General features: G+C 30.1%; 2 protein-coding genes and 1 long non-coding RNA gene across 5 annotated transcripts; all 3 read right to left on the bottom strand.

Annotated features, from left to right (window-relative positions):
• Positions 1-6,026: 6,026 nt before the first annotated feature.
• Positions 6,027-8,158, bottom strand: LOC149885726 (uncharacterized). Its single transcript, XR_016454473.1, has 2 exons — positions 6,545-8,158; positions 6,027-6,463 (listed from the first exon to the last, which is right to left on the bottom strand). It is a non-coding gene; the product is annotated as an uncharacterized LOC149885726 (long non-coding RNA).
• Positions 8,159-13,495: 5,337 nt separating this feature from the next.
• LOC145184102 (adhesion G protein-coupled receptor E3-like) lies at positions 13,496-19,631 on the bottom strand. The gene is made up of 9 exons (XM_090093383.1): positions 19,516-19,631; positions 17,288-17,591; positions 16,651-16,821; positions 16,356-16,563; positions 14,885-15,153; positions 14,685-14,751; positions 14,318-14,559; positions 13,926-14,102; positions 13,496-13,812 (listed from the first exon to the last, which is right to left on the bottom strand). The coding sequence occupies exons 1-9, from the start codon at positions 19,537-19,539 to the stop codon at positions 13,718-13,720; spliced, it is 1,557 nt and encodes a 518-aa protein (XP_089949509.1). The 5' UTR covers positions 19,540-19,631; the 3' UTR covers positions 13,496-13,717.
• LOC149885725 (uncharacterized) lies at positions 19,516-27,501 on the bottom strand. Of its 3 annotated transcripts, none has more exons than XM_090093384.1 (6): positions 26,320-27,501; positions 25,209-25,288; positions 24,404-24,471; positions 20,175-20,317; positions 19,853-20,088; positions 19,516-19,689 (listed from the first exon to the last, which is right to left on the bottom strand). In XM_090093384.1, the coding sequence occupies exons 1-6, from the start codon at positions 26,735-26,737 to the stop codon at positions 19,651-19,653; spliced, it is 984 nt and encodes a 327-aa protein (XP_089949510.1). In that variant the 5' UTR covers positions 26,738-27,501; the 3' UTR covers positions 19,516-19,650. The 3 variants fall into 3 exon arrangements, with proteins under 3 accessions (XP_089949510.1, XP_089949511.1, XP_089949512.1); XM_090093385.1 differs by lacking the exon at positions 26,320-27,501 and adding an exon at positions 25,636-25,746; XM_090093386.1 differs by lacking the exons at positions 24,404-24,471; positions 25,209-25,288; positions 26,320-27,501 and adding an exon at positions 23,866-24,149 and having other exon boundaries at positions 19,551-19,689.
• Positions 27,502-27,889: the final 388 nt, after the last annotated feature.

Here is a 27,889-nt window from a genome sequence, read left to right as displayed (position 1 = left end):
AGTTCCTGAAAAAAGATTTACACCGTACTATTACTGGATTTATTATACCGAGCGGATCAAAGATGCTAGCTATGAATCGTAATATCTCCCGATTTGTTGGGATAGTCTTGGTGTCGGTTAAATTTGATAAATCAAGTATTATAATGTCACTTTCTTTGTTCCAGTTTAAAGCTAATACTTTGGCAATGCTGAGAAGCTTAAAGTTTCGTTCATTTATTAAATTCTCTTATTCTTTACAGTTTGATTCAAATTTTAGAGGATTGAAACCTGCGTCTTTATTAGTTTGTGAACAAAATTTGGATCGTTGTCTATGTATCGTTCAGCATAGTGTCGGTGAAAGGAGAAATGAAGATGATGTAACTCTAAATAGTATCGTATATTATCTATACGAATAATTTCTTTCATATGAATGTTGCCCGTGTTAATTTTGTTGAGATCTTTGAACCATGAAAACCGAACATCACCACAATCTAGGGGAGACAATGCTATTTGTAGAAAGGCTTTTTGTACATCTGCTGTGCAGACAATCTTTTGGGCACGGAAACGTAATAAGCCGTAAAGGGGTGTTACCAATGATGGTCCTGCGTACAAACATTCGTTTAATGATGGAACCTCGGCTGAACTACTTGCATCAAAAACAATTCTTATCTTTTTTTTAATTTTATCCTCTCTCAAAACAGGTCAGTGGGGTAAGTAGTGTAGCTGGCCTAGATTTTAGCATTTTCGCTCACTGGCTCAATAGCACCTTGTAAAAAGTGATCTTTTAAAATATTATTGTATGATTGGAGAATGGCCTCATCTTTACTTAGTTTCTTCTGTATGCTCTTTAATCTTTTTATAAATAATTTTCACAAATAGGATGGTGATCTACTTTAAATTGTAATCTAACACTGCATTGCTTTTGGGTTTGGTTGCATTTAATTGTGAGGTAAAAACTATCAACAACCTCAAGGTTGGACTCGTCAAACTTCCCAATCCCCCAAACTGACGTCTTGGTATCTTTGACTTAAGACTCTGGAGAAAAACACGATTCTACTAACATGGTATGTGTAATGCTAGCATAATTACTTGATCACTATTTTCGGATACCCTTTTAACAAAAACAGAACCACTAGGTAAAAAAAACTTAGTTTAGATTTTAAAGCAATAGAATCATTGTGGTAGCCTCTAATCATTGTTTTCACAACAAATGATTGATAATAGTCAGCTCCAATCAGAACATCTACTTTCATACTGCCATTTTTTAAATTACCATCTGCTAACTTAAGATTCTGTGAGTGCCTGCACATTTCAATAGCAATATTTATATATTGTCCGTTAAGAGGAGAGCATATGTCTTTTACGTAGCAAATTATTCGTATAGAGTAGACATTTAATTCGTAACTCAACTCTTTCCAAAATTTCTGTTGCTTTATTGTTACCGAATGTTTTTATACTTATTTCCTTCGTACCTAATGTTTTTATAATTATTTCCTTTGTACCTAATTTAGATGGACTTTTAACTTTGAACGTAACTCGGCCGATATATTGAGAGCAATTGTCGAAAAGTATTCTGCAATCATGTAAATTGTCATCGTTGTCCAAAACTCAAGTTGATGCATTTTGCATCAAAATAGATTGTTGACTTTCAGATGCATCTTCTGCAACTGAAGTCAATTGTCCTTCAAATTGATTATGATGAGATTGATTTTGTAGGTTAGAATTCTGTGTATCAATGCATAATGCAACATAATGATGGCTTCTAAATTTAAAAGATTTTATTTGAGATAAACAATGTTTACTTAAATGTCCACTTCCTAAGCATTTGAAGCAAAGTTTTTTTGTCAGTGATTCTTGATTGAATATTTGTAAATGAACAACAGTATTGTGATTTATGTGGGTGGTCGCAAAATAAACATTTATTTACTTTTTGGAGATCTCTTGGATTGTTTCTTTCAAAATAGGAAGCTTGACCTGTATTGCTTGGATACTGATCGTACCGAGGTGGTATCCTGACAATAACTAGCCCGGATCGCTATCCGGGCCAGCTCGTTTATTCATATAAACGCAAAATAAAATTAAGTTAAAATATTGATGACGTCGATATCTCGGCAAACGAGCCAGCCCGCTTTCCATATAAACAGGGCCTAACTGTGTAATGACAAATTATGTGATGGCAAATCAAATGACCTATAATTATTATTTAATTATGAAAGAATGTCGCCTCAATGCTTTTACGGAAAGAATTTGTAAACTTTTTTATCACTATGAATAAATCGCTGTAAAATAACTCAAAAGTAGCCCTTTAATCAAAGTAATCTTAGATATGATTAAAAGATTAATCAAATAGTGCACTGTTTACAAATTATCTCTAAGTCCAAAATTGCACTTAGAAAAAAAAGGCATAATAATAATTCTTAACTTATCCTTGTCAATTTATCAGATTTTTGCTTTTATCCTTTTTATTATTTGCCACCCGTACTTTATTCAAACACTCTATATGGGCTCCATGTCGTATTACTTAAGCCCGATATAATGAAATTTATATTTTACTTTTAACAACGCGTGGTAAGAACTGTCTTTATTTTTGTAAAGAGAAAGAAGAAACAAAGTGCTCGTTTTTACATAACAAAAAAGGAAGCTGAAGAGGCTTGAACGACTACGCGCAACAAATATTCATATACGTTCGCTGATAGTTATTTCTAGGGACTTGATAATAGACCAAAATCTTTTAACAAAGTGATATAAGTTGATCTCATTTCAATTGAAATTTTAGCAAACATACTAAAAATCACGTTTAGTAGTCTAAGGTGGTCCTATATCATTAAAAATGGAAAATTTCAAATTTTTTTTTTTTACATAATTTTGTGCAAAATTTATACTAGTTTAAGTTTTTTTAATAATTTTAAATAAATTCAGAACACAAGTTGGTATATTTTTAATTTTAAACAAAGTGCTGAAATTGTTTTGCGTAGTTACGCCCCTAGCAACGTAATTTTTAACCCTCCGTCGGGCGCAATATTGAAACATGTGAAATCGGGCGCAATGTGCGTATTAGGCACAGAGTTAAAAGCTGCTATTTTTAACAACTCATATTAACATATACTATACTAAGTAATCACTGACCTTTATAAAGATGTATATAAAAAATGATATCAAATTTTTTATGCAAAAAGTCAGTCTTATGATAAAATACTGAGTAATATTACAATTTAAGTAATAAAACAAAAAAAAATCTAGTTTCAAAATAACCAGAAACATAAATAATACTAAACATCAAGATTTTTCAAAATATTCCATTTGTAAGTCACATTAATGTACTTAAATCATATTTATTCTGATTTGGATATTTCATGTTCACTTAAATTGATGCATTCGTATAAAGAAAAGCATGGTTGACAGACTAAAACCTGATGGCTCATGCAAAGTGATTGGTGGCATTTTCGACATTCGTATTGAGATAACCTTCTTACACCCGTTTCTAAAGTGCACGTGACACATCTACGTCTTTTTGAAGTTGTAGGAGATTGTGATTTTTCTTGATCAATTCTTGGACGGAATCTTTGCATCCTAATACGTAGACTAAAAGGTATTCCAACGATATTCATGCTTCTTCTCTGTAGGTGTTCCAAAACCAATTCATGTGACAACTCTTTTAGAAATAATCTTCTTCGTTTTTTTTCGAGGTTATTCCCAATGTAAATTACTTGCGAATTGATCCCAGCAATATTTAGTATTGTATAGAAAATTACCATAGGCCAACGTCTGGTGTTTCGGCTCACGTTATAAGAAGCGCACATTTGATCTGCTACATCAACTCCACACTTAGTTTGATTGTAAAAAGTGATTATTTCCGGTTTCATTTGCTCTCCAGATTGAGGATCAATGGCATCATCATCGTGCAAACTTGAAACTAGAATGACATTCTTTCTTTCGCGCGGGATGTAGGAGACCAAAACTTTATTATTATTAAAACCAAACATGCTTGTGTTTGCTTTTCTACCTTTGACATTTATAAATGCAATTGGTAGCTGTTTTTTGTTTTTTCTGACAGTGCCAACATATGAAAGCTTCTTAGTTTTTAATTTATCTACGAGATCGAAGCTAGTAAACCAGTTATCCGCTGTTATATTCCGACCAGATCCAAATAAAAGTTCAGCCATTCTCATCACCACATCATTTGGTTTATTGCTAAAACAAAAAGGGCCTTGTGGTTGTTGCCCAGCATAAATTTCCAATTTGACAGTATAAAACATCCTGGCATCAACTAGACTATAAAGTTTTATACCGTATTTGTTTGGTTTTGAGGGTATGTATTGCCGAAACTGACATCTACCTCGAAATCCCGGAAGCATTTCATCAACAGTAAGATTTTCCCCTGGACTAAAACTTTTCTGACAATTATTGACAAATGTTTCAAAGATTATTCGAACTGGGGCGAGGCGGTCATTTTCTTTTCGTTGGTTTCGAGTTCTTCGGTCATCAAAACGAAGACAACAAATAAGTGTCTTAAACCTTTTGAGACTCATAACAAGAGAGAATTTTTCAATGCCATCACCTTCTTTTCCCCAAAGATCTTCCAAACTCATTCGATTTGCTCTATATACTCCTGCTAAATACAATAGTCCGATGAATGCTTTTACCTCAATTATGTCAGTGGATTTGATATCTCTCTGCCGCACAAACCTATCTTTTACGGAGTCAATATAAATATTTGTGTATGTGACAATCATTTCAATTATATTGTCATTAAAAATATTATTCCAACATTCATATGGAGTTTTGGCATTTTTTGCATTTCCAATTACTCCTGGAAGATGAGTGCAAATGTTGTGTGTCTTTCGACGTCGACTTTTTTTTAGTGGTTTAGTTAGCCACTCCGTTTTTTTATCTTTGCCCATAAAGAGTTTCCTTCTTCTTTGTCATCTTCTTTTGTTTCGTTTTCAGATTGCTCAGTTTCTGAATTAAGAATGCATTGTTCAACTTCATCTTCAGAGTCAATATCACTTTCTTCTGCAAAATATTCAATTTGTGCAGGTTCTTCTTCAACTTCTTCCTCAAGTAACTTCCTTAGCTCATCAAATTGAGACGCCATTAAATTTTTCTTTAATAAATAAATTATGACATAATCAGACGCAATGTGCATATTAGGCCATTTGAAGATTTTCTATTTATTTTTATGAAATACGCACAGTTAGTTTATTATTACTAGTTTAAAATGTGCGAAATCAACAAATCTGAAAAAAAAAAATTAAAAAATAGCTACCTAAATAAAATGACTTAATCGGGCGCAATGAGCCTATCAGAACACACAGGTCAATTAATACACTTTGCGTTATCTGTTAAGTAACTAAGTGAGAGGGTTTTATAAGTCTTATAAAGACAGGAAATTACTAGAAAGATCTAGATTTAAAAGCGCTCCGGTGCACTATGCGTCGCGCTGATAGAAAAAAAGGAAATAGCCTTATAACTAGAGAACTATTTAACATTTTGAAGTAATTTTTTTAACAAAGCATCAATTATGAGATATTGTTTGTTTATACATATATTTATAAAAAAAAGTCCGGTCTTTTTTAAAACCGGTTTCATTCCGGTTTTTTAGTTGGTTTATCCGGACTAATTCGATTTTTGATTAAAAAGATTTAAAACCGATAGTTTTTGATATTTTAAACTCTAAATCTGATATATCAATTTATCTTTTTTAGGGGTTACAGGCATTTTTAGTCTCCAACTTATATTTTCATGTTAAATAAAAAAGGAAATAGCAGAAATATTTTATTATAAATAAAAGTGAAATAAATACTCCAGAAGTTCCATTCCCCTCAAATGCAGAATCAAGGTTCTGATGCTAAAATAGGTTTTTAACAATATGTGGCTATGAGAATAGCCTTTTTTTAAAAGTCGCTTATCAATTACAGCTGCATGGTTTAATGATGCTTCCTTGATTTCTTTTCTTAATATGAACCATTACTCTTTGACTTCCTAAAATTATTTAACAACAAACACTAAAATTTTAAAAAGTTTTGTTATTGTAAAAAATAGTATAGTTTAAGATATAAACTATTTATTATAGAAATTATCTATCAAATTCTAATTTTAACAATTTTACATTCAAGAAAAAACTGTATTCACTGTAATAAATGTATATAATTGAAATATAATTAAAATTTTCATTCTAAACATGTCTCAGCAATCTTTATGTGGAGCAAATTTAATATCTACAACAAGCCTTCAAGAATTGCACTATGCATCACTAAGTAGAAATAGGACTTTAGACACATCTTTGAGGAAAACAAAAACATGGCAAAATTGAGTCAATTTGAGGCCAATTGATGCAACTTTTCCTCAAACATAAAAGTTTGGGATTCTTATGCTTCAACTTTTCTAACAATTAGTTTTTTGTTTTTTTTTCAAGCATAAAAAAACATGCTGTGTTGATTATGTGAAAAGATCTCAAAAATATCAGATTGGCTACCACCAGCACCTAAAATGTATCATTAATAAAATTAAACGATAACATTAAATATTTAAATTTAAGATATACATAGCTTTCTCCAATATTTACCTTAAGAACAGTTATCAGCTTAATCTTCTTGCAGTATAGCCTTAATACCTCTTGCATTTTGTTTTTCTTACAGTATAGGTACATATCAGATGTCATAAATAAATAATTAGCTGTATCCCTAGTATTTTCAGCAAAAGAAGTTAAACGTGCATGACGTACTCATGCAGTTTTGTTGGCTTTGTTCCTGGCTTCAATGGCACTCTCAGACAAAGAACCTATTGGATACTTAAAATATTTAATAAAAGAAACACCATGAACTACCATTCTATGCAAAGACTGTGACATTGGAATGGTTTTTAAAAACTGATCATTAGAAATGAGACCAAACAGACATTCAGATTTCTGCTTGAAAATTTTCACATCCGGTCTTGCTGTTGTACTATTCATATCAATGAGCAGGTCCCTAAATAGTTTCATCATAGTGGTATTCTTCCAGTCACAGATGGATTATTAAAGAATTTTCGTGCAACATTGCCAGTGTTGGATGTACAACTTCCCTTCCTGACAAAAGATACCCTTATTTTTAATTGTATTTTGAATAAGTGCTGGAGTTTTTTTTTTGTTTTCAATAAATTCTTGGCCATTTTTTGCTGCTATTTTTCTTCCTTGTTTCACTGCTGGAAGTTTGCAAGCAGTATTAAAAAAAAACTAACTCCATGCTGAATATCCACAATTGAAGATTTCAATATATTCCAAGTTTCAATATATTTTTGTCTGCATTTTTATCTTTATTCCAAATGGTTTCCAAATTAAACTCCTTAGGACTTGCTTGACATACATGACAGCACTGAGATGCAATATTTTTTAAAGCATTTTTGATACCACAGCATTAAGTGTTTTACCATCATTCATTGTGGTATAAATAGTTGACAAACTTGAATTTATAACAAAAGTATTGTCATGAAGTATAAGTTTACTTTTAATATTCTCTAAAGACAAAATTTCATTTTGTAAATGTTCAAACTTCTCTTGAATAAAACTAGCAGTCTCTTTGGAAAAACAAAACATAAGATGACGGGTTGCATCTGGACTATTTGGATTACAATTTTTCCATAGTATCTTTTTTCCACTTCTAATCTCCAACAGTACAAACACTTTACTATACACAGTGGAATCATCCACACCTCTCTTCATAGTTGCTGCATTCTGAAATTCAGATTGGTCACTCTGACCATCACCACCCACTTTGCAAATAACATGTTATCACGTTCCTCCTGTGCTAAAACTTTAATAGAATTATCTTCATACTCCAAAAGATACTCAAACTCTCTAGAAACTGAATGTTTGATCATATTGAAGAGACTATATTTTACTTCAGTTTCTGAATATTTCACCTGCTCTGGAAATGTATGTGTTAAAAGTTGACGATGAGTGAATCAAGCCATTTTGATAATTTATAAAAACCATCGCAAGGTAAAACTGAACCAAATAAAAACTTACCGTATGTTATTGAACTTCGGAATTTTCATTTACTTCACAGAATTTAGTCGGTTTTTAATAAAACTCACAGTAGTAAAAATGATTTTAAAGCATGAGGTCACAGAGGTCGCCTCAATTTTTTTGCATGGCAGTAAAGTCGATTTGCAGTAGCTATATTTTATTTAAAAAAAACGAGGCGACCTCTGTGACCACATGCTTAAATTAATCAATGTTTAAGAAATAAAAAAATCAGCAAAAAAATGCTATTCAAAAACCTTTTTTTTCTATTTCTTGTTTTACATTCAATTAAATACATTATTATTTTAATTTCGCATAAAAATAATATAGAAATTCTACACTTATCATATATTTTGAAAGGATTTTAACAAAAAAGCGAGTTTTTTAAAACCTTAAAAAAACCCTTAAGATGTCAAAAGTTTAAAAAAACTAAAAATGATTTTTTTTTTATAGAGAATTAAAAATTGAATGCAAAAAGAAAAAACTTAAAAAGTTTAAATATGAAAAATCACTAAAAAATATGTACAAAATCCTATTTCCGCTTAGCGATGCATAGTGCGGTGTGGAGAAAGTAACAAATGAATGAAGCATGTGCCTGTTAGATCAGTTGCGCCCGACGGAGGGTTAAAATTAAAAAAGTTTCCTCTGATCTTTTTTACCCACTGCTAAAATGAATGTTTGAAAATGTTAACGCAGCATTTTTAAAGTATAGTTTGCCAACTTTCAAACTCATTTTTTGGCTATACTTTGTAAGAACAAAACTATATTAACCTTGTGCTTCATTTAATTTGTTTGAATTTAGTAAATTGGTACTGCAGTTAAAATTTTGTTATGGGTCGAAGAAAGTCAGGTTACAAACCTTTAAAAAGAGTATTTCATGGAAATCGATTTGTAGTTGCTCCACCAAAAACAATAAATAATTCAATTCCTACCTCAGAAATCATTATAAATGAAGCTCCATGTTCAGCAAGTGGTTTAAAATTGAAAAATAATAACGTGAAGGAAGCAGATTTGAATACATCTTATTTGCTAATAGACTTTAATATTTTGGCAGAAACAATATGTTTGTATTCAGTTTGCCCAGAATGTTATCAAATGGGATTATGTACTCAAAATTTAAACAACAGAAAAGAAAGGATGGGCAAATAAACTGAGACTTTCCTGTACTTATTGTCAATGGAGTAAAAATATTTTTACCTCTAAAGAAATTATTTTACCAAATAAAAGTGGTCAAAAATGTTTTGACATTAACACTAGATGTGTTATGGCACTTCGAGAAATTGGCAAAGGTCTTGCATCAATTCAGACCTTTTCGCGTATACTAAGTTTAACAGATCCTATAAATCTCAAAGCTTATAACGAAATTAACAACAAAATGTTAGATTCATACATGACTGCTGCTAATGAAAGTATAACCAGTATATGAAAGTATAAACTTTTATGGACCTAAGTACCAATAGTTTATTGATTAAATGTTTGCATGGAATGACCCAGAATGTCAATGAATCACTTAATGCAATGATTTGGTCTCGATGCCCTAAAAATCAATATTGCAGTCAAAAAATAATTAAAATTGGTGTTTGTTCAGCAGTTATTCATTTTAATGATGGATTTAATGGGCTTCATAATGTATTTAAATTTTTAAACATTACTCCTGGAGCTTCATTTTGCATAAATGGTCCAAAACGAGATTTATGTAGAATAAAAAAAGCTAACAAGAAGTCAAGTAGTTCCTATAAAAAGCAAAGAAAAGTTTTAAGAGCTAAAAGAAAGGGTTTTATTGATGAACAGACAAACACAAATGACTATGAGTCTTATATAACTGGAGCATATTGATTTTTTTATGTGTGATGTTATTTTGATACTTGTTATTTTCTATTTATTTTCTTATTTTTGTTTTTCTCAGTTTTTGATTTTTGCCTATTTTTAGTCACCGTTTCCAGAATAAAATCTCCTAGGTTTTACAATTTGACCTAAAAATTTCCCAAGTTATTCATTTAAGTTTGATCTACAACCTGAACTAAAATGAAAGTTTTTTACTTTGTATTTTTTGAAATTTTGATATAAGAACTAACATAACTATAGTCACTTTTTGATATAAATGGTCTTTTATCTATAAAATATAAACTACTCAATAAATTTTATTGATTTTAGTTCAAATTGTTCTTCATAGTAATAAAAAACTTTTTGTAAAATTTTATTTAATAAGTAAATATGGTTTAAAAGTTATTAAGGAAACAGTAATTGGGGTATTTCGGGTTCCAACATGGTTTATTAACCCCGTAAAAAAACTTTTTCAAATTTTTTTGGTTTTTTTTCTTTTTTTATACCTGGACATCCTATTATATGCAGTAAAAAGTGTTTTAAGGTCAAACGTCAGCGACACAAGTTTGATGGTATAGGACCCCCTTAAGCATAACAAAAAAAATTGTTGATAATCAATGACAACACTAACTTCAACGAACCACAAGGTATTGCCTGTTAATCATCAATAAATAATCACTGCTTGTTTAAAACCGATAGCGAACAGTGATATTTTAGTTCTGCTACAGCAGGTATTTTATCTAGTTCTACCAAACCAAGGACCTATTAATAGATGGACGTTCAACGCATTGTTTTATAAAAAAGATACGCGTGTAACGGTATTGTTTAGATAACAAAAGCGAAACGATAGGTGATAATTGCGAAACTGGGGAGTACTTTTATTTTTTTCGACGTCGGAAAAAAGATGGCCTCGACTATCCAATAAAATATTTTTAAAAATAATTTTCTGAGCAGCGATACATAATATGAGTATGACAGGAAACTTCTATATTAATCAAGAAGATCATTCTTTTTTGCTTGAAAATATTGATAACAAAATTGAAATAGTTGTGAATGATTTTATTGAGATCTTGAAGAGTTAGCGAACTTGTTATCAGAGGATTTTGAATTGGAGCTCATACACTAGCAATTCCTACAAAGAAGCTGATTGTAGAAGAAGAAACCAAAATGCAGAAAAAAACAGAAGAACGCTTAATAACTAAATATACCTATCCGAAATGTCACAATAAATATCTTAAAGAATCGAATTTCAAAAAGGATGAAAAGAAATGTTACATTGGCACTAAAGGTGTGTTTACACTCACATGTTGTGGAACTTAACGTCTAAACTGGTGCTAATTTATATTTGCAAATACTCCCAGATTATGAAAATATTATAATAATTCTTAATTTTGATTTTTGAAACTATTCAAAACAGTAAATTGTTGCAATGTACTATTGAACTTCCATATAGAAAAATGCAAGTTGTCTTAATACATTTCTTAAATTTACTGGTGTAAGAAAATGTACACAGTTAAAAAATGGCTAGTTAAAGGTAATAGATGATTGACTTTTGTTACTCTTTAACCTGGATTCCATTACAGGCAAGTTAGTATGGTAGATGGTACTAAAATCACAACAGACATCTGAACATATTAATGAACAATCTTTATGTCTAATGATTTTAAAGTTTTTAACTGTATTGCCTTCTTTCATTTCAATTATTCCAACATCCTCATTTGATGTGCTTCGGAAATTTATAAAATCAGAAAATTTATTTCTGATTAGAAAAAAAGATAGTGGAAGTCATTATTACATTTACAGATGTTTATGGATGAAATGTTGGAGAATATGATACTAGCAGATTGAAGATTTAGTAGATCTGGAAGAGATTTGTTAACATTATTGGCTGATGGCACTTCACGATTTAAAACAATTAGTCTCCACATGCCATTTGACTGGCGATAACTATTGATTTTAAGTATTACAAAATAATTTTTGTTATATTCATTGTAACAGTCAAAACCATGTTTTGATGCAAAAACTTTTAACTGTTGATGAATACTTATCACACATACTTTTTTATTTCTTCCAACTCTTGTGAGTGTGCTACATACATCACAGGTTTCTTTGTGTTTAGAAAAAGTGAAGAATTTACCATTCCTCTCAGCTTCAAAGCCTTTTTTTGATTTTAAATCTAACCTGCATAAGACCATGTAACATGATTTGCATAAATATTTAAGATGAAATTTTTGATTGCCTGAGATTTTATCCAGTTTTTAAAAACTAAGAGTTGCTTGTTAAAAGATAACAACAGGTTTTAACTGATAGTGACTATTCTGTTTTATTATGCAGCCACACTTTTCACATAAATGTTTTAAATATTCCTCTTGAAGACTCATTATTTATCCAGTAATAAGATAATAGATAGGAATATAAGATTACTTCTTTTGATATATCTATAAAAGGTTAAAAGTAAGGTTGTACATCACTTGTAGAAGGCTCAAGAATATGCAACGAAAGGAATGGTCTTATTATTTTTATTATCATGTTGTTACTATTAGCAACAACAAAAATAATAAGAATAATAAGATCATTATAAGTTAAAGTACCTTTAGATGACTGACTGTTTAAAATTGCTTTATCAAAAATGCTCATTAAAAATACATACTTAATATTTCTTTCCAACTTCTGAAATCAATAGTTTTTTATGAAATTTAAGATGCTTTTAGTTATAATACCTTTAGACAAAATGCGCTTTAGGTATCGAAAATAAGAAAGTTTATAACTAGGACGTTCGCCAAAAAAAAAACACAAAATTCAAGAGAAAAAAAAAGCGAGGCAAATAAGTTCGACATTTCCGACAAAAATAAGAAATACTCTCTGATTTGAACCTAAAAGTGGGAAGCATAATCTGAGAGTGGGGTCAAAAGAATACTAAAAATCTCTTTTTCGACCTTTAAACTATATCATAGCAATTTCAATTTAACAAGGAAAATTTGTTTCACTTTACTCTATCCATTCTAGTCAACCATATATAACCTTTTTGCAAAAGCCTAGTTTTAGACGTCAAAGTTTAAACACAGTTAAATTTTTATTAAGCAAAGTTCATAGCTTAAATCAACTTTTTTTAGATTTGTGAACTATTCTTGATTAATATTTTTGTCTTTTATAACGATAAGCTTCAGTAAACTTATAATTATAATGGGTTTACTGAAGGAGGTTTTTTGACGTAAATTTGACGGGTAGAAGTCGGAATATCTGTATCATGAATTTAGAAAATTGACGGTAACACGCATAGTTTTTAAGGCTAATTGGCGGCACCTTTGATCTTTAACAATGCGTTGAATGTCCATCTATTAATACGTCCTTGACTAAACCAAGACTATTCTGCGACATACAACAAGTGAGCATAAAACGGGATGATTTGCTCGTGGTTCCTAATAACTGAAAAATGGGAAACAAGACTTTCTTTCGAAATTTGAAGATGTTTACCAAACTTTCCAGTTATTTTAATTAAGGTTAAAGCACCAAGAGATTAAAAACATTACCTGTTGTAAATGTTCTTATTATATTGTAGACTGGAATATAAGAAAGCATCAAACCAGATTTTAAAATTTGAACTTTAAAAAACTTAATAGATTGACACAATATTAAACTAAATAAAAAAAAAAATTAAACTAGTCAAGTTACGAAAAAAAATAAAAAAAATTTGAAATCAAAAGGCAACAAAATTCATGTAATTAATGCACTACACTTTAATTTACACAGCACGCTATGAAATAAATTACATAGTTAACATGCTGCCCTATACTTTACATAATATTGACAGCATAAATCTTACAAAGCATCAACTGCAGTTATCATGGTAAATATTAATAGAAGCTTATATTTGATATTGGATATAAAGAAAGTTACGCAATGTGATATAATTCAAATTGACTTCAAGTTTGACAACTTCTTCAGCTCAATGTTTGAAGACTTGATAGCAGGAACACTTGAGTCATTTGATGAGTCAGTGAATGCTTCTATATAATGAGCGAAAAAAAAAAAAAGGTTTGGAAATAAAATTTACAACATAAACATATAAAAGCAAATACTTCTCTAATGACAATAAAGACAAAATAAAAACATAATTTACCATTTGTAAAACTATAGGATGAACTTTTACTCCGAGAACTTATTGACAGTGATTTCCATGAAGTAAGCACCTGTTCTTTTAAGTCATCATTACGTACAATGTATAGAACAAACAGAAATAGGCCCTGCAAGCTATTTAAAATACAAAATAGCCATTGAAACAATTCCATCGCATCTCCTAAGAGAACAAAATAAAATTTATTAAAAAGAACTTATGAATTTATAAACAATATAAAATATCAGTTATCATCTGACGTTTTGGAGATGCTAACTTACAACAAAACAGCAAACAAAAAAAAACCTTTTCCGCTCTTGTATGTATGACACATTATCACCTATGTTAGCGAGTAAGCATGAAAAAAGCTACAATAACTATTTTAAACCAAAACATACCTACAGCAACAATAGCAAAAAGCCAGTTTAAACCCAGTAAAGTACTAAGTGCAAAGGCATTGCGAGATGACCTAAGTATGCGCCTATAAATTCCTATTTTTGCCTGGTTCGTTACAATCTTTTCTACTCTTCGAGTACTTAATGATATCATAACCAAAACGAGAACAATAAAGTTTGAAACTAGTATTACCGATATTGGAGTTAACACACCAAAATAGAACGCGTTTCCACGTAAAAGACATCTATAAGCGAAATATACTTTTAATGTTATAGACCATCATTAAAATGAATTACTGTTACTGCTTTCGATCAGTAAACGCAGAGATAAAAACAAAAATAAAACAAAAAAAAAAAGTGTTTCGCATACAAATCACAATCGCCAAATGAGCCTCTTGCAACACCTGCAGAAATTGCAACGATCAATAATGGAACACCTGGAAAGTAAAAGAAAACTAAGGGTATTTGGCAACGGAAAAAGGCTCGTGATTAGGACGACTGTTGGGTTTATTTTTGTTAGTTCACCTATTTCCTTTACACAAAATCTAACAAACCAACAAAAAAACTAACCCCAAGCAAGTAGTGATGCTATGCGGATGAACTTAATAGGATCCACGGAGTGAAACACTGTCACAAGGTTTTTATATAAGCTCACAGCTTCAACTGCAGTCCAAAGAAACGTTGTTAGGATAAAATACTGCAGTAATCCAGCAATAACACGACAGCTGTTCATATGCTTCGACCTACGCTCTGCTCCAGCAAGAAATATCACAATCAGCCCCGTTAATGAAATGCACAGTTGAAGATGAATTTTTAGGGAAAGTTGTCGACACCGTTTTCTGTAAAAAAAAAAAAAAATTCTAATGTTGGGATGAACGTCTAAACGTTTTACAAAAGATCATTTTTAAAGTAAAAAAGACAAACTTTCTTTATATAGAAATAAGTCTATTCCAAATTCGTTTGTATAATAATTCTGCTAATTAACTTCTTCACCTACATTTATAGATTTACCGACGAAACAACGACAAACTTCAAAATTCTTATATCTGGAATAGTGCTCAGAACCAAACCAAGTCAATCAAACACTTAGTTGAGTATAATAAGCATCAAATGTACCTCATTAATGGCAAATAATTTCTACTTTGCCACACAATGGTTCATACTAGAAACTGAAGAATGGAGCAGCGGTACATTTGGATTTTCTTTTGCGTTAGAGCTTGATGCGAAATTCTTAAAACTTTATTAAATTTCACCATTGGCTCACAATCTTTATCTTTCAATATATTCTTACTGAACTGACAGCAAACACATGGCATGAGACTGTGTTTGAAAATCCAACTATAGCCATTTTTAATTTTAAGTCCAGAATATGCATGAAAAATTTACAACAAATTTAAAACAAACGTACGACAAATTAATAACTTTATAATAGTTTTATTACAGAGTTATAATAAAATAAGTAATAGATTTCTCTTAGAAATAAGAATTTAAATAGAGATAAAGAGAAAATTGTTTATGACATTTTTTGTTTGATGCAGTGAAACATTTTTTAAGATTTTCATGTAGCGAAGTATTAGCTGTACTACCGGTAACTTTTGAAGCGTTTTTTTCTTTTCATTTTTTATTTAGCTCAGCTCAGCAAACAATCAGCAACCTTTTCCAGCTTTAATACCAACTTAGCCCACGGTAAAAACTCAACTCGGGGTTATTTAATAACTTTTAAGGGCTAATTGCAGTTTTATAAGATTTATTAAAATATGGTGGGTTTAAACCTCTTTCTTATCTTTTCAAACTTTATTAGCCTTTGCCAGATAAATTTTTTATAATAATCTTTGTTTCTTATCAGCTCAATAAACATCAGCTGCAAATATTTTAAACCATGGCTGGAAAAAAATTTAACAAATCTTTGATACTACTTTAAGTTACTCATAAAACATTTATTGCCCAAAACTTATGTTCATACTAAAATGTAAGCTATATTTTAAAATGAAAAAACTTCTTCAAATGATAAAAATTGAAAGAATTAAAAACAAAAACTGACCTAAACAACACCAAAGCCAATATTGATAACAGCAATGCTCCTAAGGAAATGACGTTTCCGACCCAAGTCATGATTTTCAGTGCTAAAGGATTATAACCATGTTGTGATGTATCGATTATAAGTGCAAAATTTGTAAGATGGTCACATTCACACACTACTTTCAAACTATTTTCAAAAACCTTTTGGCAACCAGCATTAGACCAGCTTTCTAAAATATTTAACCAACAAATTTATTTTAAAAACAAAACAACTGATATTAAGTTGTTGAAAACTTGGAAAACATTTTCTATCTTACCTAAAGTTATGTTCCAAAAGTAGCAATCCAAATATCCATTCAAGTTCTTATGATCAACTTTCTTGAAAGTTAATTTAATAGGATTTTTGAGGCTTTTAACTGAATTATTAAAAACACTTGCAGAAATAATGGAGCCAACAATAGCTCCAGTACCATTCTTCCTTTCCTCACCTTGATTAAAATGTAAAGATGCAGTGTTGTTATTTGATAAGAAAAAGGAAGGTTTCTCAAATGCAAAAGAGAACAGAATATTTTCTTGAAGGCTTAGTGCACTTCTGGGAATAAATACAGAAGCATTCCATTCAACTGCTAAGTAAAGAAAGCAAGCTAGATCCTAAAACTCTAGAAAAATCTCAGCCATAATAATTTTTTTAAAAAAGTCAAAAAATTACAATTAAAAAATGTGAAAAATCACAAATATACTTCAAGCATCAAACGATAAAAATAAATCTGAAAAAAAATTAATTAAGTTTAAGCACTTTTATAAGAAGAAGCTACTTAGTTTCATAAGAACTGGTACTTATTTTGGAACAAATGCGAGAAATCAATAATTCATCTCAAGTTATATAATGATTAAACTTAGAACAATAATCAAAAACATTCATCAGGGATAAACAAATGCATTAAAACATTTTACTTTTTTGATTGCAAGTTGAAACTGCATCCATTATGTTTACACTGGGATCTTTCTCCCCCTTGCTGTTAACTTGAATGAAAGTATTGGCATGTTTTGCAGGAGCAATAGTTAAGGTAAAATGTTTGTATGAGTATTTTTTATAACGTAACTTCAATTTTTGAACTTCCTCAGTAATTTCATTGGCTAATAAATGAAGAACATCTAAGATTTTTCTAGAAGAGTTGTTAATGTTTTGGGCTAAAATAACCAAAGAGCTATCAGTTGATAAAATCATGTTAACCATATGAAAAATGTCAGCTGTAACCTAATAGAAAAAAACAAAAACAATACCCTTTGTTTTTGTTAACACTTGTGTTTGCACATATAAAATAACAGAATACTTTCAGGCTTTCTTTTTTAAAAAAAAGTTACAATGAGTATACCACTTTTATTTCATTTTAAACAAGAAGTTAAAGATTTAAGCTGATTGTAAAATAACTAGTATCAATTACTCTTATTAAGATCTCACTTAAAAAGCCAGAAAAAAGTTATGTTGGGTGTACAATTGTGTTTTGGATATTTTCATATTTGTAACTTTTAACCCTTATTCATAAATATTTTTACAAAGTATTCTATTCAAATGATGTCCATTTTTGACAACTTATCCCTGTCTTTCAAATAATATGCATTGAAAAAATTGACTGGACGTCAGGAGGAGCAATATCTGGTGAATGCAGTAAGTTGGGGAGAACTTCATTTAAAGTGCCTCAAAAATGACCTTGACAACTTTTCAACATGTGACTGAGTATTAATGCTGAGATAACAAGACATGTGACTGAGCATAAAAGTTGTGCTGACAAATCACTTTGTATTGTTACTTGGGGGTGTTTGATCTTCAATATACAGCCAAATCACATCATTGGGGTTGGTTAAATTCCCCAATGATGGTTTGTTAAAATGGATTCACTCATGATAGATGAACATTGTTAGCTTCTTGTCATGAGTATCTGGTTTTTCTATTAAAAGTTGGGCTGGGTTTTATCCACAATTTTTGGCGTTTTACTTGTTGTGGATCCATTTTTTATTCCTTGTCAAGATTTAACTAAAAAACTTGTCTAATTTTGCTTTTGGGACAAATATTTGGTATATGAAAAAAGTAGGTTTGATGATTCTCGGCTTGAGTTTATACAGAACCCAATTTCTGAAACATGCATCATACACATGACTTTGAGATGGTTTGAAACTGCTTATGGAGTTACTTCAAAGGTTTCATCAAGCATCTTTTTGGCTTGAAATGAATCTTAGTCCAATAACACCTCCAACTCAGAGAATTCAAACTTTACTAGCCTCCATCTGTATTCTAATATTTGTACTGCCACTTTTAAAATCCCAGAACCATTACTCAACTGTTTTTATTGATAGAACATATTCCCCTTAAGCTTCACATTGCAACTGATGTCCACCAGCTGACAAGATTAGAGCAGAAAGAAAGAATGTTGCTTGCTCTTCAGCAACATGATATGTAATAATTTTTGGTGGGAAATGATAAAACTTTAACATGACTATAGTTACAAGATGATCTGATACAATGTAATGACAGCAATGCCATCTTTAGTAAATCCCTCAAAACTCATTTGAACCTCAAATAATCACCATGCATTAATAAATCTTAATCTCAAACTTAAAAAAATTTTAAAAAGCTTACTTAAACTTCAAATTAAAAAAGCTTATTTGAAAATTTAAAATAACAATAGGGTTATTTTGTTATTTTAACAAATGATACTAATCAAACATTAGAAGAATCCTAAGATTATTGTTAAGTGTAAAAATCTGAAAAACATAGAAATTTTTTTTTCATGATGATTAACAAAAGCTGTTTGAAAATGATGAGCAACTTTTCATCATATACTTGAGTAAGCCAATTAGTACCAAATATATCAACAGAGAGTGCATATCTTAACAAAGAAATTTTTTCTCAAATTTAAATTTTTCATTCTGAAAAAATCAAACACATGTATTTTCATCTTGGGATCAATTTTAATGAACTTTTAAATTTAATGACAGTTTCGGAACTAACAAGATAGTCAGGTCAAAAATCATTCTTATTTCAGATTTGTTGTTAAAACGAATTCAAAATTAAAGTTAAAAAGATGAATAGAAAATTTTTGTTAAATACAATAGATGAAACTCACTTTCAAGCCGCAATCCAACTTAAAAAAGAATTGTAAAAAAAAAAAAAAACTACTTACATTTAACTTTGCAGATGATTTCATAAAAACATCTTCAAGAATATTTGATACTAAAACTATATCTTCATAAGTAGCAAATAATGATTTGGATGTTTTAATCTCGTTGAGTTTTTGAATTTTGACTTCAGGAGATAATCAGCTCTTATTTATTTCTGCACCAACACATGTAGGAACCTTGTTTTAAAGTAAAACACACAGACTTCAAAATCTTAAAAGTATAATGGATCTTGATACAATCAGACATCGATATCTTATGTATCAATTGATTACATTTCTCCTTTCTAAAACATTGAAACAGTCCAAATATAAAACTAATAATCTGCACAAAAAATCATACTTCACTTAAAGAAATCAACTCCATAGTGGCATCAGAATTTGGATTGCAGTCACTAAAATTAGCATCTTCCCAATAAGCTCCATTTAAAGAATTCCAGCTACAAAAACGTGTGGCATTTTTATTTAGGGCAGCATTATATTTACATGAGACAAAAGAGGTTGTGTTGACTAGTGTTGTGTTAAATGTGTATTTCTCTTTGTATATATCTTCTCCAGTTGCATCAGTCATGCAGCAGTCTAATTTTTAAAAACATAAGCAATAATGTGATTGAACAACTTTAACAGGTTTGGATAATTAATTTTTAACAAATTTAAATATTTACCATTGCATAAAACCAAAACTTTTTTAACCCAAAGATTTTTATAAAGGGTTGGGTAACAATTATTTTCCATGTATTGATAAAACTTTAACTGATTGTCATCACTTATCTTTGCATACCTAACGGTGACATTTACAACTCCAGAACTAAAATAGATCAATCATATCAAACATAAATAGAATGAAGCTTAGAAGACTAATGGTTTTTAATTCACTAAAAACCATTAACAGCTTAATTTCTTTTTATGTAACATTAAATCATCCTAATAACATTTATAAACTTAATGAAAATGATTAAAAAAAAAAACTCATCAATAATATTATAAAACATCCAAGTATTAAAAGGCTAAAAAAAATCTCTTAAAAAAAAGGGTATTTTATTTAAGCCTCTAATCAAAAAACAGAAATAAAGTTTATCATAAGATTGTTATCTTATTCCTTTACAGAACATAGAACTAATTGAGAACCTCATTGAATGCTCCTTTTAGAGACTTTTAATTTGCTTTAACATTAAAAAAAAAGTAATATTTTATTTAAAAAAGGTTGTGCTTTTTCAAATTTTTGCGTATAAACTATAACATATTAATTATTACATATTAGTTATTATATTTACCATTTTATAAAATATTAATATATTATAAAATATTATTCACATAATTGAAAAATATCAATTATTGTATATTACTGCTACATTTAATGATTATTTTATATATTTACTAATGATTTATTAGCTAATTATCTTACCATTGTACAGAAACTAGTAAAAACTACTATGAAGCCTTCAGAATAAACCCTCTGGAGGAATGATAGTACCAAGTATCCAGATCAAATAAATATAAAAGTTGAAATGTTCGAACTTTGTCTGAGAAAAAAAATTGACTTTGGAATTTTTTTCTATAGCACAAAATTTTGAAATGATCGCATGCAAAATTTTTTGCGTTTTTACAGCACAAAAAACTCATGTTTAATTCAAAAATGCATATAAACTTGTTTACATTAAATGGTTAACATTCTGACACATAAAAATGGTAAATTTTCATGAAATGAATTATTCAAGTGCTTGCTATTGTAATCAACAAGGCAGGCTTCCAATCGATTTCCATAATCTTGATGGGATTTTGGCCGCTTGATCCTTTGCTTGTGGGCATTGAAAAAATGATGAAGAGCTTCAGTGGCCTGTTCACTGAAAAGCCCCAGTAGCTTTCCTTTAAAAATGATGAAATCCTTGATGTGATAAAAAACTGCATGAACTTTTAGTGTTACTGTTACATTTTAAAGATGCAAGAAGGAGGTTTGAAGTTGGCAAATTTTCTTCATGTAAGATGAATCCACAGTGCATCCAAAACATGCAGACACCACTTAGTTGATTTTTCAAAGAGTTTCAATGATTCCCATGACTTAAAAAGCACAATTTTGTTCTGCCATTCTTTGAAGAGTGTCAATGTTTTTCAACAGTTTGTGACAATCATTTTCTGCAAAGTGCTTGCCATGGAAGGGTTGAACTTCAAATGTAGAGCATGAGGTTATTCTGTGGCTTTTGGCCAAATCACTTGAAGTTCTTGGAAGAGGTGGTTAGCAATACCAAGAAGGAGATGAAGGGATGAGCTCCAGAGCATATGAGAAATCTGGAAGAATTGTCAGAGGTTCTTGAACAACATTCTTGAAATGCTTTGCAGTTTTGGTGTCTGATCCAGTTGCTGTGAAAGCATCAAAGCATTTTCTGATTGATCCAAAAGTCCTTAATGATCCACAATTGGCCAGATCTTTGAATCAATTTCACGCCATATGCATGGGTAAGAGGTTGAGTATAATTGAAGGCCACAAATTATATTAACTAATTTTAAGTCACAGGTAATGAAGTAACTCACCTTTCTGGCATTTACCAGCTCAAGGATCTGTTTGACATAGTTCTCTTGTAAGTCTTCAAAGACAGCAACAAGCAGGTGTCGTTTGTCTCTAGTTTCTATTGTTTGCTAAAAAGTCAGATTTCTTTTGATAGTTGCAGAATGAGGCAAGTCAACATCTGGGAAAATTCCCAAACTGACTTTGAGAAAGCCACATCTAACATCAATGCCAAGCTTGGTAAGGTAACTTGAAGAGACATTTCTGGAAAGAAAAACCTCATTTTGAAGGTCACTCAGGTCTCTGCAATAAACAATCAGGCTACTAAAACTCCCTCTACTTGGACTTTCTGTTTCATGTGAAGCCAGTGCCTCTGTGAAGTGTACTGCAAGACCTTTTCCAAGGGAAGAGAACTTGGCTCTGAAGTTTGGTTCAACAATCTTTGTGTCACTGACATGATTCAAGGTAACAGCTAGTTTTTTAATGCCAGAATTTGAAAGACCAGTGTTTACTTGAACTTGGGCTAGATCTTTTGCTGTGATTGATGGAGGATCCCCTAGGAGCTTTTTTGCACTTCTTGCACCACCTAAGAAAATGTTGATGAAGGCAAAAGTATAATGTTTGTTTGCATCAAATAAATAAAATAACTTCCAATAAAATCCACTTACACCTAACAAGTTGGCCTCCATTTGCTTGAGAAAGTCTCACTGTTCCGTGTGATGAGGCATCTTTTGATGAAATAACTGATGATGCAATCTGTTCTGAAGCTAGTGAATCCTTGGCAGTCAAGTTTCTCAAATTTTGTCTAAAGCTGAACTGGTTGCAGCTCTGAGGAAGACCTTTGCCAATAGGTGTAAGACATTCTGAACATAATTTGTCTTTGTTTAAACTCTGAGAAAGGTTGTGTTGCTCATGGATGGGATGTTTTTCTTTCAATTTAAGGTGTTTTGCAAATAAAAAACCCACACGAATGTTCTCTTGTTGGTGTCCTCACAAGAATACTGTTGAAGTTGTAAAGTTCTGGTAATGTCACATTTTTGCCTTCATTTTTTTGTTGAAACATTAGATGACATTTTGCACAAGTTCCATGTGGGACTCTTGGGTTGGCGAAGTTGATTTCTTTCTTGAGAATTTCTTGAGCTCTTTTAATGATGAATTTAGTAAGCTCTCTGTCTGCCTTTCAAAGACATAGAAAATAAACTGTTTTTCTGCAATCTTCATGAGATTTAACTGTGTTTGGCATTTTCCAAAAGTGTTAATTGTGCCAAGGTCAGTGCTATCAAGTTTAAAGTTTAGTTATTAACGCTAAGCAACTTGGTCTTCAAGTAAGATTTCATAATATTAAAAATATAGTTTGCTTTTTTTGTTTTGAGTGTTACATTTTTGCCAAGAACTTAGATTTGTAAACATCTCAAACTTTAAGCATTTAAAAAGAAACTTATATCAAGAAACAAGCTATTTTATGAAAAAAAAAGCTAAATCTTAAATATAATTGAATTACATTTTAACATTCATGTGTATTTGATGATTATGTTCAGTATTTTGGTTGATTAATACTAGAAAGAAAAGATAAAAGTTTCACCAGCAAAATGAGTCTATTTCAGAAAAGTTGATCATAAGACTAAATTTGTTAACTCTCTTTCCCAGAATTTCTTTCTATTTTCAAGTTTAAGAAACAGTAGGGATAGGTAAAATTCAAAAAGAAACGGTAGGGATGGGTTAAATTTAAAATGAAAACAGTAGGGATGGGTAAAAGTTAAAGTGAGAATTCATACTTTTGTTGCAACTTTAAAATTTGTATCTTCACTGATTAAATAGAAAAAAGGACACATAACTCTTATTTTATAACTTACCTCCTGATAATAACTTTTGCTTTGGCCACCAGATACACAAAATTGTTTGTTACATTAACAGGAAGTGTTTTCATTACTGTAAAAATGCAAAAACTTTGTATGCAGCCATTTTAGAATTTTGTGCTATAGAATAAAATTTCAAAGTCTTTTTTTTTCACAGACGAAATTAGACCCTTTCAACATTTACATTTTTTTGATCAGGATACTTGGTACTATCATTCCACCAGAGGGGTTTCTTTGGAAGTCTTCATAGTGGTTTTTAAAAGTTTCTGTACAACAGTGATCTATAAATTATTAATTAATTATCTTACAAACTATTAGCTAATAGATATTGAATGAATAATGCTATGTAATCAGTGTTATGAAAATAGAACTAATACTGTTTGGTCTGCTTTTATTTTTTTCAGATTGCCATACAGAGGTTTGTTACTTGTTTTTGTTTTTTTTGATGTCCTAATTAAAAAATATTTTTGTTTTTTCATTATATAAAAAAATTATACAATGATCAATTACAAGACAATATTTACAAATGCTTTACCTTATATTTGATATACTAATCTTTGGATTATCTAGCAACATTTTAAAATCATTTAAGTAACCAGAAAACTAAAAAAAAATAAGTGTAGAAAAAAAAACAAAACAAAACAAAACAAAAATAAAAACAAATAAATAACAGAAAAACTGAAAGAAATATACAGTATGTAATTTTTTACATTTATGTTAAGTAATATTGAGTAGAAGGCTGCATAAAAAAGTTAAAATTCTTTGAGAAAGAGTGACGTTATTTCTATTAAATCAATTGCTAATTGATATTAAAACCAAAGAGAGTAAATTGTGAAGATTATTGTTTTTGGATTCTTTTCAAAGATGGCAGTACATGACACCACAACACATTCTACTGAAATTAGAAAAGAAAGACCTCTCTTCTAGAACTTTGTGCAAGAAGGATATTGACAAAAAATATGGTTTAGAAGTTGATAAATATGAACTCTATATTGTCAACAAACATTAGCACATACTGCACATCTGCCTATGTTTAAATTTCAACCTATTGAAACCATGCAAATTACTTCACAAACCTAAGCAGATGACTTGGGCCACATATTATGTATAAGTATCGCAAATTACAGACAGAGACAAGTAGAGAAAAATTTAATACTAGTCCTATTTAAGTTGTTATCAGAGTTTTAAGAAAAATATTCAATAAATAATACTTTTTAGTACCCAGCCTCAAAAAAGTGTACAATTTAGTACTTTATATAACTTTAATTAGTTTAACTTAATTACACAGTGTTTAAAAAATAAAACAATTAATTTTTTTGAATGACCATAAAAAACCATACCATAATGTGTAGCAGTTCTGAATTAAAAACTGGGGAGTTCATGATTATCTGCAGTTTTAGCTCTGAATAGCTTGATAAAGCTAAAAAAGTAAGTCTTTTCAAATAACTCAAAACACAAAACACAAAAACTTATTATATCAAACATATGACATAAAAAGGCTCAGTTACAAAATACACTCCAAAAACATTAAATATTACTTTGATAATTTGGTTTTCACTATTTACAAGACAAACTTTACAAACTTATAAATTGAAATGATATATAAGCACTAAAAAAACTTTTGAAAACTAAAAAATGATTTTTATTATAGATCAATGTAAAGTGATCAAAGTCAAGTAGTTAAAAAGTATAAAATATTTAGTAACTTTTCTGATTTTTCTCACTCCACATTTCCATTATATGGATTTATACATAATCTATATTTACCAAACAGGATATGCTTAAAATTTGGTGGATTAAATTTAACACCATGAAATCTTTGATAGATTACTTTTATTTCTCTTCAATATCTAAAGTTATGAATTGTCTTTAGAACCTGTAAAGGTATTAAAATATTTTAGGGATATTTTGGAAAATTTTGAGACTTAGAAATGGGATCTATATGAGAGAACAAAATACATTAATTTTACATTAAAAAAACATTTTATCGAAAAAATAAAAATTGAAAAACAACATTCATTTTAGCATTCAGCAATAAAAATATTTTTATATAAATTCAAGAAACTAAAATTTTTCACTATTTATCTAAAAGTTTAAAATTCCTTTTTTTTTTAATTGACAAAACTCAAACTAACTTCATTAATTTTAACTTTCAAGAGCTTAAGATATATCATTCTAACTAATTGAGTGTTATGAGGTTTGGAAAAAAGACAGCTTAAGTTAGAAAAAGAAACTGTCAGAAGGAGAAGTTATAGATTTCTAGTGAAATACCAGATAAGAAATATATTTAATGATTTAGTATTAGTATTAGTATTAGTAAATGCTGTAACTGGTGTGAGCCAGTGAGTGTGGTATCAACACACTATGACAGCCAATTCGCTTAATTGCTGCTCATCCAGCAATCAAGACCTGCTTTAAAACTGTTAAGTGATTGTGCTTTAACCAACTCACCTGGCAAGCTATTCCATAAATTGACCGATCTATTAAATAAAAAGTTTTCACGACATGCTTGCTTAGTGATTTCTTTGACATATTTAAAGCTGTGACCTCTTGTTTGAGTTTTTTGAATACTAATTTTTTTTATTGTTTCCAAATCGTTAAAACCGTTGAAGAATTTATAAAGTTGAACCATATCTCCTCGTTGTCTTCTTTTTGTCAAGGTAGTCAAGTCGAGAGCTTTTAGACGATACTCATAGTTCATTTTTTTAAGTGATGGTATTAATCGAGTTGCACGATGTTGAACTCTCTCTAATAATTCAATTTCTCCGTTTCGAATAGGTGACCAAACTTTTTCTGCAAACTCTAACAGTGTCGCACAAAAGAAACATAAAGAATTCTTAGCAGTCTGATATCTAAGCAAATGAAGCATTTTTTAATCCGACCCAACATTTGGTTGGCTTTACCTACGCATTTTATTACATGATTTTTCCATTTCAGATTGCTTGAGAAGATTACTCCAAGATCATTTCAGATTCTGTTATGTTTAACTTTTGTTCATTGATATAAAAGGGTGATTTTTTGTTATTTCGGCCAAAGTGCATGACCGTACATTTTTAAATATTAAATTTCACAAGCCAGTCTTGAGTCCACTTAAAAGCTGAATCGAGATCTGATTGCAAAGAAAGAGTTGATGCACTGGAAAGCATTTCATTCATAATTTTGGTGTCATCAGCATATAGCTTTGTTAGATTTTTTAAAGTATCAGGCAAATCATTTGTAAATAGTACAAATAAGAGTGGTCCAATTACTGACCCTTGTGGCACACCACTGGTAATTTCTGCCCAAGAAGATACATTTTCACCTATCACAACTTTTTGTTTTCTTTCTTTTAAGAATGCTGCAATCCATTGTATTGTCAGACCAGATATTCCATAAGCTGTAAGTTTAAGCAACAATATTTTATGTGGTACTGTGTCAAATGCCCTGGTAAAATCCAAAAAAATAAAATCAACAGGTTTACCATTCTCTAAAGCGGTTGAAATAAAATCAAGTGTTTCAAGTAGATTTGTTAAGCATGATTTATTTTTAACAAAACCGTGCTGTTGCTTGCTTATTAGTTTGAACTTATATAGAAAAGTTTCAAGTTCACATCTTATTATACCTTCCATTTTTTTACATGCAATTGAGGTGAGTGATACCGGTCGGTAGTTTCCCGCTAAGGTCTTTTTTGTCACAGTACAATCTCTCTAATTCGAACTTCATGGGGAAAAATAAAAGTTCGAATTAGAGAGATTTTTGAATTATAGAAAGTTGATTTTTTTTTCAAATATTCTAGTCAAACTACAAATAGAAATGAAAAAACAAACAAGTAGTGATTCTTAGGCCTAAATGCAATAGAGATTATGTGTTTTAAACTTTTTTATTTAAAAAAAAAATCAGTAATTGAAGATCGCCTTTTTTGAATATAAACTCATTTGTTTGAAACATTTAAGTACAGCTTTGTTGACATGATAATACGTATCAACCTTCACCCGTTTAGTCAAATTTCCTTGACGATAAGCGTCAAAGATTTCTATTCTTT

Source organism: Hydra viridissima, unplaced genomic scaffold, assembly GCF_058129835.1.
Source record: "Hydra viridissima isolate aposymbiotic clone 2 unplaced genomic scaffold, HvirCarnegie_v1 scaffold_7, whole genome shotgun sequence".
Classification (NCBI taxonomy): domain Eukaryota; kingdom Metazoa; phylum Cnidaria; class Hydrozoa; order Anthoathecata; family Hydridae; genus Hydra; species Hydra viridissima.
Note: the sequence above shows the minus strand (reverse complement) of the source record. Positions and strands in the feature narration are given on the sequence as shown.

Coding starts and splice junctions, on each gene's coding strand:
- LOC145184102 (XM_090093383.1), bottom strand. CDS start 19,539: ATGAAATCATCTGCAAAGTTAAAT. Junction 16,564..16,650: donor CTTTTGGAACATAACTTTAG/GTAAGATAGAAA, acceptor TAAATATTTTAG/AAAGCTGGTCTAATGCTGGT. Junction 14,560..14,684: donor TCATTTGGCGATTGTGATTT/GTATGCGAAACA, acceptor TTTCGCTTATAG/ATGTCTTTTACGTGGAAACG.
- LOC149885725 (XM_090093384.1), bottom strand. CDS start 26,737: ATGCTTCATTTGCTTAGATATCAGACTGCTAAGAATTCTTTATGTTTC. Junction 20,318..24,403: donor ATTAGTATATCAAATATAAG/GTAAAGCATTTG, acceptor GATCTATTTTAG/TTCTGGAGTTGTAAATGTCA. Junction 20,089..20,174: donor AGTTTTGGTTTTATGCAATG/GTAAATATTTAA, acceptor TTTAAAAATTAG/ACTGCTGCATGACTGATGCA.